At 48.7% G+C, this 13,394-nt stretch overlaps 1 protein-coding gene across 1 annotated transcript; it reads left to right on the top strand.

The window, feature by feature from the left end:
• The first annotated feature begins 8 nt into the window (after positions 1–8).
• On the top strand, positions 9–3,140 carry insm1a (insulinoma-associated 1a). The gene is made up of 2 exons (XM_035617395.2): positions 9–304; positions 1,130–3,140. Exon 2 carries the CDS (start codon positions 1,170–1,172, stop codon positions 2,550–2,552), a length of 1,383 nt encoding a protein of 460 aa, XP_035473288.1. The 5' UTR covers positions 9–304; positions 1,130–1,169; the 3' UTR covers positions 2,553–3,140.
• Positions 3,141–13,394: the final 10,254 nt, after the last annotated feature.

The raw sequence follows: 13,394 nt of genomic DNA, 5'->3' as shown, positions 1-13,394 counted from the left end.
CCCCCCCCCTTTCTTTAACTGTGCAATTTCCTTTCCAATCACGGAGGCTCTGTCGCTTTTTTGCACAAGCGGCTGCCATTGTGATGCAAAGCAGGAGAACCCCTCCTCTCCTCTCGCTTATTAATTATGTATGCGCGAAATGACGGATTCATATGTCCCGAGTTAACTGTCACGCCACATGCTGCTGCAGGAATGAGCCTCTTCTGCTCTTTGGTTATTTCACCTCATTGTCCTGCAGCGCGTAAAGAAGAAGAAGAAGAAGAAGAAGAAGAAAAGAAAAGAAAAGCCACAAACCTCCACGATGGTTCGTTTTCATCCTGCAAAGTCTTAAATTCTCAAATCTGAACCCAAGGTTTCTGAAACTGTTTTAAAAGGGAAATTCTAATGTTCATCAGTTTTCATATCATTCCAGAAACTTTGTATTTTTAAACGCCAAGACAACGGTCTCAAAACTTCACTGCCTCATTTTCCAGTTTCAACATTTTTCCACTTTTCCTCGTGCGTAATTTCTCCGGTCACTTCGTCCTGGCGCCGCTATGTTTGGGGCGGATGTCTCCCCTTTTTTTGTGGGGGGGGGGGGGGGTCACAGCCCCCACCGCCCGACACATAAAGCCGAGGCACGTGTAGATTTCTATACAAAGTCATCAGACCGTAAAAGCAGGAGGCTCCTGGCGTGTGCCCGAGTCGAGACGAGGAGGAGGCGGAGGAGAGAGAGAGAGAGAGTGTGTGTGTGTGTGTGTGTGTGTGTGTGTGTGTGGTGTGTAGAGGGGGGGGGGGTGAAATACAATAAAACCCTCAGGTACATCTGCTTTGCAATCTGCAAATCCTCCCTCCCTCCCTCCCTCCGTCCATCACCCCTCCTCCTCCTCCTCTCCTCCAGCAGCCTCTCCATCCTCCCACTCCCACTCTCCAAAATCCACAGGGGACCTCGGCGGCCTGTGATTGGTCGGGGGGGATGATGAGGCAACGAGGGGGCCACGGGAACAATGTCATCGTGTCGCCCTTAAAAAGAAGTGCAGCTATGCTCGCGAGGAGAACCGAGGATCAATAGCGGGAGGAAACTAAGGAAAGGACGCGTCAGATGTTTGTGTCCGCGCGCAGCTGATCGTGGATGTTCTTGTCCCCGCAGCCGCCGCCTCAGTGCCTCCAGCTCCCCGCCCGGCGCCAACATGCCCAGAGGATTCTTAGTGAAACGGAACAGGAAAACCAACCCGGTGTCGTACCGGGTTCGGTCTGACGACGAGGACGCGGAGCTCACAGCGGCAGACGCGCCGCCGCCGCCGCCGCCGTCCTCCTCCTCCTCCTCCTTCTCCGCGCATCTCGCGTCCGTCCCGGTGCGCGCACGGACGCCGACGCCCACCTGCGGGGCGGCGGCGATGGCCCCGGAGCGCAGCGCCCGAGCGGTTCAGTTCGGGAACCCGGAGGCGGTGTACCAGCCGCTCTACAGCCCGACGCGCCCCGTCAGCCAGGACCACGACCGCTCCTACAGGCGCTTCAACCTCGGGTCCCCGGTCTCCGCGGAGTCGTTCCCCACACCGGCGGCGCTCACCGCCCTGGACCACCTCTTCGCCCCGGTGGACCTGAAGATCGGCTCCAGCAACAGCAGCCGCACCGACACCGTCGCGGCGGCTGCCTCCGCCGGGACGCACCCCGGCGCCGCCGGGACCAAGCGGCCGTCCGGCGACGCCGAGCGCAAAGGCAAACCGCCGTCCAAGAAAACCAAAGCTATCCGGAAACTGCACTTTGAGGATGACGTCACCACATCTCCGGTCCTCGGGCTCAAGATCCGGGAGGCGCCGGTGGACCACAAGCCGCCCCGCGCGCCGTCGGCCGGCGGAGACAACGTCCCGCTGGGCGAGTTCGTGTGCCAGCTGTGCCGCGAGGCGTACGCGGACCCGTTCTCTCTGGCGCAGCACAAGTGCTCCAGGATCATCCGGGTCGAGTACCGGTGTCCCGAGTGCGACAAGGTGTTCAGCTGCCCGGCCAACCTCGCCTCGCACCGGCGGTGGCACAAGCCGAAGCAGCAGAGCGGCGCGGACAGCGACAAGGCGGCGGCCGCGTCCGGTAGAGCGGCGGCGCCGGATGACGCGAAGGACTCCAGCGACAGGGACACGCCCAGCCCCGGGCCGTCCGAGTCCGGCTCCGAGGAGGGGCTGTACGACTGCCACCACTGCGGGAAAAGGTTCAAGCGCCAGGCCTACCTGCGGAAACACCTGGCGTCGCAGCACGGCTCCCCGAAGCGGGAGGAGGAGGAGGAGGAGGCGCAGGAGGAGGAGCAGCGGGACGCGCGCGCCGCCGAGCCGAGCGCGGCGCCGCTCAACCTGAGCGCGTCCGGCTGCCACGTGTGTCCGGTGTGCGGGGAGAGGTTCACCAGCCGCGGCAGCCAGGAGCGGCACCTGCGCCTGCTGCACTCCGCACAGGTGTTCTCCTGCAAGTACTGCCCCGCCCTCTTCTACAGCTCCCCGGGACTCACCAGGCACATCAACAAGTGCCACCCGTCCGAGAACCGGCAGGTGATCCTGCTGCAGGTGCCGCTGCGCCCCGCCTGCTGATCCCGGGACGGACACACACACACACACACACACACACACACACACACACACACACACACACACACACGACCAGTCCCAGTCCCAGCATTTTAAATAGTTACACTGCAAAAAAATAAAAATAAAATAACTTTATGGCACTTTGAGGAAGTGTAACTGGTTGATAGAAGTGTTGAAAATCACCAAATTTCATCAAAATTTTACATTTGAAGAACTTTTAACACTGACGTTAAATGTTTTTGGGACGTTAATCCTTTTAAAAAAGCACAAATAATCAAAGATTCTGTGTAATTGTGATCAAAGTCGCCGCGTTGTTGAGGTGAAATGAGGTTCATTTTCGCAGTGTGACTGGAAAATGTGCACTGTTGAAGGTCAGAGGTTAACAGTTCAGTGCCTTGCTCAAGAACACATCTGCAGGTACTGGGTGTGTATGTTTCCGTCGCAGCCCAGGATCCACACAACACCCCGAGTGCAGTTTGTGAACGTGACGCGTCGACACTTAAAGCCCCAGTGTCTCATCTTTGTCATTTGCTGGCGCCATCTGGTGGTGAAGTTACAAACCGCAACCAACTGAGCGACCGACAGGGGACACTTTATGGCGGCGCACCGCTGATTCCATTTCCTGTTTCCGGCAGCGTCCGAAAGTTCAACGTGAACGCGACGTGTTCTGGACGTTTAGTTCAACAACGTATTCAACACGACGTAGAAACATGGAGACTCACACGGAGGTCGCTCCACCTCATGGAACTATATTTAACTCTTATATGAACACAGAGTTATTACAATATGTTCAGTTTCTGTGAATAAGTTCTTCTGCGTATTACACACTGGAGCTTCAAGACGCGTGCTAGCGGATGGCGCTGCAACGCGGCGGTCTTGGCCTCGTGGTTTAGCGCGTCAGTCTCCCGAGGACCTTCGCTCGCGCCAGAGCAGGAAAATCACTACAACAACAAAGAGAGAAACAAGGTTTCTCCAGAATCGCTCACTGCCCCTTTCAAAGGATCTTTTTGACGTCACGTTCCGAACACCTTTTCGACTGTTAATTTATTTTTCTAGCATCTCTGCACAAGTGCTATTAGCTTCTAGACCTAAGAGAGGGGCCGGGCCGTGGGCGGACCTCGTCTCGTCACTCTGACTAGCTTTAACTTACAGTAGCTTGTGGATCATGTGGATCAGTAGCTTGTTCGCCTGAAAAAACACAAAGGAGAGTAAAGAAGTATAGTTGTAGCCGTTAATGCCTTTGGATTAGAAACTCCTCGCTGTAAAACTGCCTTAAACTCAACTCATCTGTGTGTTTTTGTTTTTATTTTTAATCACTGGTTGAATATGATATAAGCCTTCTGTATTACCACTATACAGTATATATCTCTTTCTCCTATTTATTTATGTATTTATTAAATTATTTGTGTAAATTATTGCTCCGTCTTGTTGTCAGACCTGTGATCCGTCGCTGTGTTGTTATTTTTATTTTCATGATGGAGCCAAAATGGTCTTATTTTTCTTTTAACTTATTTTTTGGGAAAAAACGCCGCGAGGACGGCGACGTTACAGCGAAGTTCTATCAGCCGCTCCGAAATAATAATAGTAATGAACTGAATGCAATCACGATTCTATATTTAAGATTTTTATTCTTGTTTTTTGTTTCATTGTTGCCCGTAGCTCTTCACACTGCTTTTGGATGTTTCTGCAGTATTTTTGCTAAATGTCCAAAAAAATAATAAAAAAAACCAAACTGAGAAACTGAGGTTTGTTTTCCATCGTCTTCTTCTTCTTCTTCTGTAACAACACAAACAGCTTCATGATGATCTAGTGGTGGAAACCACGCTGGATTTACACCTGCAATTATGTTTTTGTGGACTAAAAACGCCCCAAATTGATCTTTTAAAAGCAGACAGGGCCGTAACATGTACAAACACTGAGGGCAAAGACCCCCCCCCATGAGAACACATGTCTCTTCCTGATGCTCTGATGTTTGACAACTAGGGAACAGTCGATCTTTATCTTTGCTATGTGTTTTTGGGGTTAAAATCAATAAAGTCACACCAGATTCAAGCCTTTAAAAAAAAAAAGTAATATATGTTGCAGATTATTTACTCCAGGACACATTTCATGATCCGATAAATGTGAAGAACCGTAACAAATGAATGAATGAATGAAAGAAAACTAAAAACTAGAGTTTGACAGAAAAATATGAGGAACTGATCGAATTATCACGAATCGCACGGAGAGAACACACAAATGATATTTTTGACTTTGAGTGTTTGTTAATGGTGATGTCACAGATTTCTTCTTCTCTTGACGAAACAAATACTGAGTGTTACAGTGTCAGAGTGTGTGTGTGTGTGTGTAACAGGGGTCAGAGGTCAGCTGCAGGTCAGCGCACACAAAGCATTTCTGCATCTGAAAGACATTCCCTCACTCCTCCTCCTCTTAGCTGTGTTTATCAGCTAACTAACCCAGCTAACCGTTAAGTAGTTAACACAACTAACCGTTAGCTAGTAAACACAGCTAACCGTTAAGTAGTTAACACAACTAACCGTTAGCTAGTAAACACAGCTAACCGTTAAGTAGTTAACACAACTAACCGTTAGCTAGTAAACACAGCTAACCGTGAGCTAGTCAACACGTGAGGGCCTATGAGCTATCGTGCAGCCAGCCACCAGGGGGCGATCCAGATGTTGAACGGGAGCCGTGTCACGTTCCATTAAACATTTCTCCACCGACAACACGTTCTGAAACTCAAAAACACCAGGTGATGGTTTATTTTGAAAAAACTATCTGAGGTAATTAAATTTGCATTTTCATGTTTATAAAATGAACCAATTAATAATTCAATGTTTCCATCCTGCCTTGAATAAATTAAATGTTTTAATGAATTCACAACATAGATTTAAATAAAAAGAGTCTTTTGAATAATTGAAATGCTTTTAAAAATGGTTTTATTTATTCTATTTAATGTTTCCTATTACAAGTCTCTTTAGTCAAGCATTTTCAGTGGGTCCCCACAACATGAGTAATACATGGACCACACACACACACACACACACTTGGACACAAAGGTCGTCCATCAGTCTCCGTCTCTCTCTATGTGGCTCTGACAGGTGCAGGCCAGCTGGGATCACACTGCAGATAAGAGCTCCAGATAACACACACACACACACACACACACACACACACAGAAAGAAAGAAAGGGAACAGCAGAAAGCAGCTTCTTGTCACAGATGTAAACCTCAGGTTTTGAGTGAAATATCTCTGAAACTATTGGATGAATTGGACATAAAATCTGAATCATCTTGTCAAGTTAAATCGACGCTGTGACACAGAGAATAAAAAACAGACCTTCATTAAATAAGAACCTGTTGGAGACGATGGTTCTGACTCGTACAGTATCTCGGGTTGTCTGCTGTCGCCCAGCGTTAACGTCAGAGTCTCTGCTGCTGTCGCGTCAGACGACTCGTTATCGGACGCGAACGCGACACAACGTGATTGAATTAGTCGGGTTTAATCAGACATCTACTGCTCTGATGCTGTTAGGCCAGAGTCATGTTACACCCCGTGTGTGTGTGTGTGTGTGTGTGTGTGTGTGTGTGTGTGTGTGTGTGTGTGTGTGCGTGCGTGCGTGCGTACGAACACAGCGGCTAAAATATTATGATCACATTTAAAGCTTCAATTATTGTGATTTAGATGAAAATGTGTCATTAATAACCAACAGGTGGAGTTAGTGTTTGTTTCTCAGCATTATGATGATATATCCCATCCATCCATTATCCGACATCAACGCTTCTAAAATCCATCCAATTATCTTTTAATCTACTTATCTACTACTGTCAATGCATCATCCATTATAAGTCACTGTTTTATCATCCATCCAGAGAACATACCCATTTTCCCCCATTTCATAAACCTACCATTTATCATCCCACCAACCAGAAATTAACCATCCAACCAAATATTATCCCATCCATCCATCCTTCCTTCCACTCATCAAACTGTTCAATTATTTTTTTATCCATCAATAATCTACCAATCTGTCTTTCATCCTTTCAACCAAAAAGTAATTTATTTACTTTCACCAATTCTTCCAGTCTACCATTCATCCCTCCATCCCACCAACCCCCAAAATACCCATCCATCCATTCTAATATTCATCCATCTATCCTCATTCATTCATTACCTCATCATCCATTCATCCCTGCAAACTTCCATCCACGCATCCACCATTCGTCCATCCATGCTGATGTCCAGGTGAATGTCTCTCTGTACATTAATCCACTCATCCATTCTTTCATCCATCTGAAACATCGGAAAACACCTTTTAAAAAGAAACAGTTGACTCTTTGTGGTTGTTTCGGCCGATGCTGTTTCACTTTGTCCTGCAGACACATTTATTTGGATGTTACACAGCAACAGCACAGAACTGCCACATGATCACACATTTAAGATCCATGTCACTGTTGCCTGATCTTACAAACATCTAAATTCTTCCTCTCTGACGTCAGGACGTGAGTAGGTGGCGAGTTACATCGCGTTCGATTTCCACACGTCTCCTCTTATCTCCGACACACTCGAGCAAAGAGGAAACAAAGAGCAATGAATGAAAGCAGGAGCAGTCAGGGCGAACGCGCCCTCGCTGGTCGAGGTAAGTCAAACAAAGCTCGGGGGCATTCTCCCGGCCGGCGGCAGGTGTTGGTGTCAGAGGCAGGCGAGCGTCAAGAGTCAACAAGTGGAGCGGCGAGAGTCGAGTGCAGGTCAGACTTCAGGAGCTGTTGCTGCTTGTCGGGTGTTTGTGGTCTTTTGTTCACTTGACATGTGGCTGTTGAAGTGGTAAATCCTTCAAACGGACCCTCCATCTTTAGCGTCGTCCTCCCGATCGCCGCAGGGCGCGTGAGACGCTCCGCTGCTTCTTCATTCCGCTAGATTCTTTCTAATGCTGCGTTCACACCGAACGCAAGGCGGATGTCGCCTGGTGAACCTGTCTGGCTGCGAGATCATTTGCGCGGGTATTGTGTGTGCATTGTGTGTTGCATTCAAGCCAAAGGCCCTTGGATCAGACCACGGTCATTGGTTGGTCAGCCGATCGGATGAGACAGTGACGATGCACCGAATCAATACGAAGCAATTGTGTCGATGACGATCGTTGTGACGTGCGAGGAGCTTAACTCTGGGGTTGAGGTGGAGCGTCAGAGGTTCTTCTGTCTAGAAGCCGGGAAGTTACCGTAACCTCCGTAGTACAGAGTTCTCCTGCGGGCGGGTGAAGTGAGGTAAACTATTCATGTCGGGGTTCATTGTTACCTGGTTGAACATGTAGGAGCTTGACGAGGACGACGGGCCCAGCGTTGGGAATTAGCGAATCAGGAAGACGTTCAATGATTCGCTACTTGGAAACGTTTGATGAAGTCAAAACAGTGACGTCTGCTGGTCAAACGCGTTTGTATGGATGAATTCAATCTGAGAGGCTGTTTGTCAGAATGTTACGGAGCGTGTTGCTTTCACTTCTGTGACTTTAGCAGAGTGAAGTCTGTCCTTTTTCTCGACAGCTGCTCGTCCGATCGAGTGCAGACGGGAGTGAAGTCGACGTGGAGAACACACTGCGTCGGTGCATCGCGTCCATTTGGACCCGCGTTGTCTCTTTTTTCCAAGGTCGGTGTCTGCGGACGCCCGCTGATCGGCTTTAGCGAGCAGGATCCAGCTGGCTGTGATACCCATCTCCCCTCTGATTAGCAGGGATCAAGTAAAACCTTAATCGCCTTGTTGACTTGAAAGGCTCTCAAAGTGGGAAAGCTAATTAACTGCAGCCCGCAGCACACGGACGGAGAGGGAATGTCAACCTCCCAGGATTCTACTATTCATTTAGTCTAACATCCTTATTTCTTTGCCGTAGCTATAAAAAAAATAATTTGCTTAGTTTGATTTGCAAAAACTAAATGTACGAGGATCTTCCTGGAGTAACTGTGCTGGACCCCCACAGTCAGTCTAACGAGTGTGTGTTGGCAGGTTAGAAACACTGTGTGTGTGTGTGTGTGTGTGTGTGTGTGTGTGTGTGTGTGTGTGTGTGTGTGTGTGTGTGTGTGTGTGTGTGTGTGTGTGTGTGTGTGTGTGTGTGTGTGAGTGTGTGTGTGAGTGTGTGAGTGTCTGTGTGTGTGTGTGTGTGTGTGTGTGTGTGTGTGTGTGTGTGTGTGTGTGTGTGAGTGTGTGTGTGTGTGTGTGAGTGTGTGTGTGTGTGTGTGTGTGTGTGTGTGTGTGTGCGTGTGTGTGTGCGTATGTGTGTGTGTGTGTGTGTGTGTGTGTGTGTGTGTGTGTGTGTGTGTGTGTGTGTGTGTGTGTGTGTGCGTGCGTGCGTGTGTGTGTGTGTGTGTGTGTGTGTGTGTGCTCCCTGTCACTTATATGCACGGAGCCTGCGGTGGAAACTGGGGAGCAGCTTATTGCATCTGCTGCTGCTGAAGGCGCTCGTCTGTTCAGTAATTCCTCAAAATCTGCGAAACATCAGTGTTGCTCTGTAAGCTTTTGTTCCGAGGGCCGAGGTAATGGGTGGGGCAGGGGGATGGTGTGTGTGTGTGTGTGTGGAGGTGAAGGGGGGGCAGCTGATTTGAGGGCCCTGGCAAACACAAAGGGGCCGGGACCTCCTCCACACATGCCCAGCACAATGCCCCGGCCCTAATGCTTGTAAATCTATTCACACATCCAGAGGCCAAAGATAATAACAAGCTGTTCAGAATGAATTTCTAATGAGAACCATTGGAAACCTGATTCTGGTTCAGAACAGAATCCTCCATCGCGGTTCAGCCGGGAAACAAAACACGGCCGTTTTCAGCAGCGACGCAGAGACGAGGACGACGGAGGACGAAGAAACAACTACACACCGCGACGCTACAGGACGAAGGCTGTGCAGTGTGAGCAACACACACACACACACAAACACACACACACACACACACACACACACACACACACACATACACACACAGATTTAACTTCTCCAATCATTTTCTATTCCTAAACAGCTGTTGACACAAATTTTTGGGCCAAAGACAATTTGGTTTACATATTGAAAGCAGCTACAATATTATTTATATTATTTATTATTTTTACAAGAAGAAAATGACAGTCACACTTTCACACCTGGCCCAGGTTCCTCGGACCAAAGGGGCAACTTTTGGTCGACTCCGATAGTGAGGCCAAATCATCCTGATCGCCCCCTGCTGTCTGGCTGCAGTATAGGCCACAAGCCCCGCCCCTCCATGTTAGCAGGTGGGACATGGACCGAACCAAGATCACCGGACGTCCTTTCTCGTCTCCGAGCAGCTCGGTGCTGCAGCTGGAGAAAGGTCATCAGAGGTCACCCCACTACCGCGTGACAGGTAGGCGACGTCATGTATTAATAACTTGTGGTTTTTGGGAGAATCGGTTCAGTGTGTGTGTGAGTGACGACTTCTCATAATTATTGAGTGGGAAAGATCAGCAAACATGTTTTTATTCATTCAATAATGAATAATTATCACCCTCCCGGTGAGCTGGCACGCGGCGGCGGCTGAGGCGTGACGCATGGCTGAAAGAAACTTCTGCAAGGCAGCGCACAGGAACACCTGAGCCACGGAGCAGAGGGAGGGGCCAGAGGAGGAGGGAGGAGCCAGAGGTGGAGGGAGGGGCTCCGGAAACACAGTAAGTGTTTCATCCAAAGTAGTTTATGTTCTTTCCCTGCAGCCTCGTGAAAATGATTTCTTATTTAAAAGTGTCAAAAGTGGGGTCGAACCAGACGCAGCGCGAAAGTCTTACAGTTTTACAACTGGTCCAAACAATTTTTGGATTAACTGTTTTCATAAAGTTCAAAGTTCAGCTCCTGATGTTCAGGCTGAGCGGAGCATCAACGGTTCTGCTGCTTAGCAACTGAAAGCTCAACATTCAGTGTCACAACGTTTCATGTCGGTTATGTAAAAAGGCTAAATGTCACTGAATCAACCGCCATTTTTAGCAAATTGACGCCCACTCGCAACAAAACCATCGCTGGAGCATCAACCTGAAGCATCACGGGATTGTTTCCATGGTGTGAGTCGTTAAGAGCTTTGCTCAATTTTCTGTGCGTTAGGGTCAGCGTCGCTGAAACAAAAGCGTTGCTTCAATTAGTAAAAAACATTACCTGCAGTAATGAATTTCAAAAGTGAACCCTGGGTCGTCTCCATAGGAACGGAGCTTTCGCCGGTTGACGAGCAGCCGCTCGGTCACCTGAGCTCAGGAGGAGCGGGACGACGAGTAGTCGGGACGGAGGCGTTCAGTCACAAACGACTGGTCGAGTAATGACCTCGATGGAGGGTTTGTTCATATTTTCATATCTGAGGCTCTCGTGTTGGTATAGAAACACAGTCCCACTCTGCCGCAGAGTCCTCGAGCAAGACGCTGAACCTCCTCCTGCTCCAGAGAGGAGTGGGTTGGTGGGAGCTTCCATCACAGTGAGACTCGCGTGGGAAACGTCCACGTGCTTCGTCCGTCTAGTTCCCCGAGTCGCTTGATTCGAAATGAATATAGAAAAAAAAATCTGGATGAATTCAACTTCTTCAAAGACTTAGCTGATATTTTTATTTCTTCTTCTAAAATGTATAATTGCGGAGCCACACAGTTGAAATGGAATCGTCCTGTCACGCCCCAATAATGACGGGCATCAGTAATTGAAACATTACGGCACCCCAGTGTGGCGGCTCCAGGGCGTGTGTGTGTGTGTGTGTGTGTGTGAATCAATACGGGTCGGGGAAAGACGATTGTCTGAAGTCTCCACAAACTGACAGAGGTTTGAAGGGTTTGGTCCTGCGGCAGCTGAGGCCTTCTTCCAGGGCAGCGGTCGCTGGATTAACCCCCTCCTGCCCCACAGTTGGACAACTTGTTTCATTGCCTAATGGAGCTGCAGGCGAGGGGATTACTGCGATGGCAGACCATGACGAGAAGTCTCTCGCCTCAAAGAATGTGCAGGGGCACAAAGTATCCCGTCCCGTTGACAGGTCATTATCTTGCAGACACCATCATTGGACGGACGGAGGGAGTCGTGCTTCTCTTTTCTTTAAACCTTTTGGAATTATCCAAAATCTCCTCCGGCGCGCTTTCAACCGTCAGCAAAAAGAAAGTGATGCCAAACAAGGAGAAAGATTCCACCCGGGGGGGAATTTATTTTCCAGTGTCGCTGAAAGGGGGTCAAGCACGCTGGTGGAAACGAGTCTCCGCTTCCACACTTGAATCGAAGCGACGAGACATTCCTCTGATGGGTAAAGCACCGGCCGACTCACTCCACTCCACTGCCTCTTTAGCAGTCGGTCGCTTAATTAGCCCCCATCGACGTCGCTGACCCTCCCGTTGGAGCCGGGGAGGCCTGCGGTCACGCCGACGCTCCCTCGGAGAGATGATTGCTTTGTAAATACGAAGCCGCTTCGCAGGAGGCTCAGGATGTGACGCGGGCGATCGAGGCTCAACAGGCCGGACGTCTGGATCAACGCACCTGGACGTCAAGGACCTCTCGCAGAGGAACACTGGTACATTATAACGACCTTAACAAGGTCACGAGGGTCACGCAGGATCAATATTCACACATGCTGCGGTCGAATAGTGATGGAGTGAAACGACCTGGAAGTGTTTCAGAGGCAGAGGCCACGACAGGAGCTGATCAGAGACTCCCTAAGGAAATTAGCTTCATTGCTTCCCATCGTATCTCCTTTAGCATAGGGTGCACTGGACCGTCCTTTACGAAAGTAAGGGAGACGATGCCGTCCCACAATTCATTGCAGCAGTGACGCGCGCAAATGTAGTAGCAACAGATCAATATGTTTCATAATTGTGACATGATCCCAAACTGATGGAAATCCTCACATGACTGTCACATCCACGAATATAGATTTCCTGCTATAAATGTGATATATCTACATGTTGTTTCACTTAAAGGTGACCATATTAAAGCTCAGTCAGACACACTGGCTGCAAAAAACACAAGATGGCGTCGGTGAGAAAAAGGTTTGAAACTCAAGGTTTCAGAACGGCGGCTCACAAACCGACGGGTGACGTCACGTTGGGTTGCTACTTGTTCCCTACATGTCTGAACGTGAGATGAGAAGATCAAAATCAATCTCATATGCTGTACGATAAGTACAGAGCTAGAGTCAGGACAAAATTCATCTAGGTTAGCCACCTAGCTTAGCCCACCTAGCTTACCAGTCCAGAGCTGCCTTGGTCCTTATTAATAGCTAGCTACCTTAGCTAACATACATGCTGTGTGTAAAGTACGGAGCTAGAGTCAGGACATGATTCATCTAGCTTAGCCACCTAGCTTAGCCACCTAGCTTAGCCACCTAGCTCACCATGAAACCTGGAAGAACATGCAGCTCGACCGGATCAATCCAGAGTTTAAAAATACCAGTTTACACCTCGTATCTAAACAGAAACTATCTTTTAGCAAGTTAAGCTAACGCTGCTCAAAAAACAACATTCAACTACGGATTAGCAACAAATTCAACGTGCTCGTGTTTGTCTCATTAAGAGTCGCGGGTTGATGACACCAACCGCCATGTTTGTTATTGGTAGCTAGCTACCTTGGCTAACATGTTAGCTACCAATTAAATGTTAGCCGTACTCCGTAGTGCTTCAATCATTCATAAAGTCTGAGTTTGAAATCTGGTCACTTCAACTGTGATGGAATGAAAAGTGGGTCCATTCTATTTAAGTCTTACTTCACGTAAAGATGCGTTAAAGAGCCCGAAAAATTATGATTAACAATAAGAAATTCATGATTGATTAATTTTCAGCTAATTAAACACAGAAGTATATTTGTTTTGAGGTGAGGTCCATGTTATCACAGTGACGGTGTCCTGAAAT

This window comes from Scophthalmus maximus, chromosome 18 (genome assembly GCF_022379125.1).
Source record: "Scophthalmus maximus strain ysfricsl-2021 chromosome 18, ASM2237912v1, whole genome shotgun sequence".
NCBI lineage: Eukaryota > Metazoa > Chordata > Actinopteri > Pleuronectiformes > Scophthalmidae > Scophthalmus > Scophthalmus maximus.
Note: the sequence above shows the minus strand (reverse complement) of the source record. Positions and strands in the feature narration are given on the sequence as shown.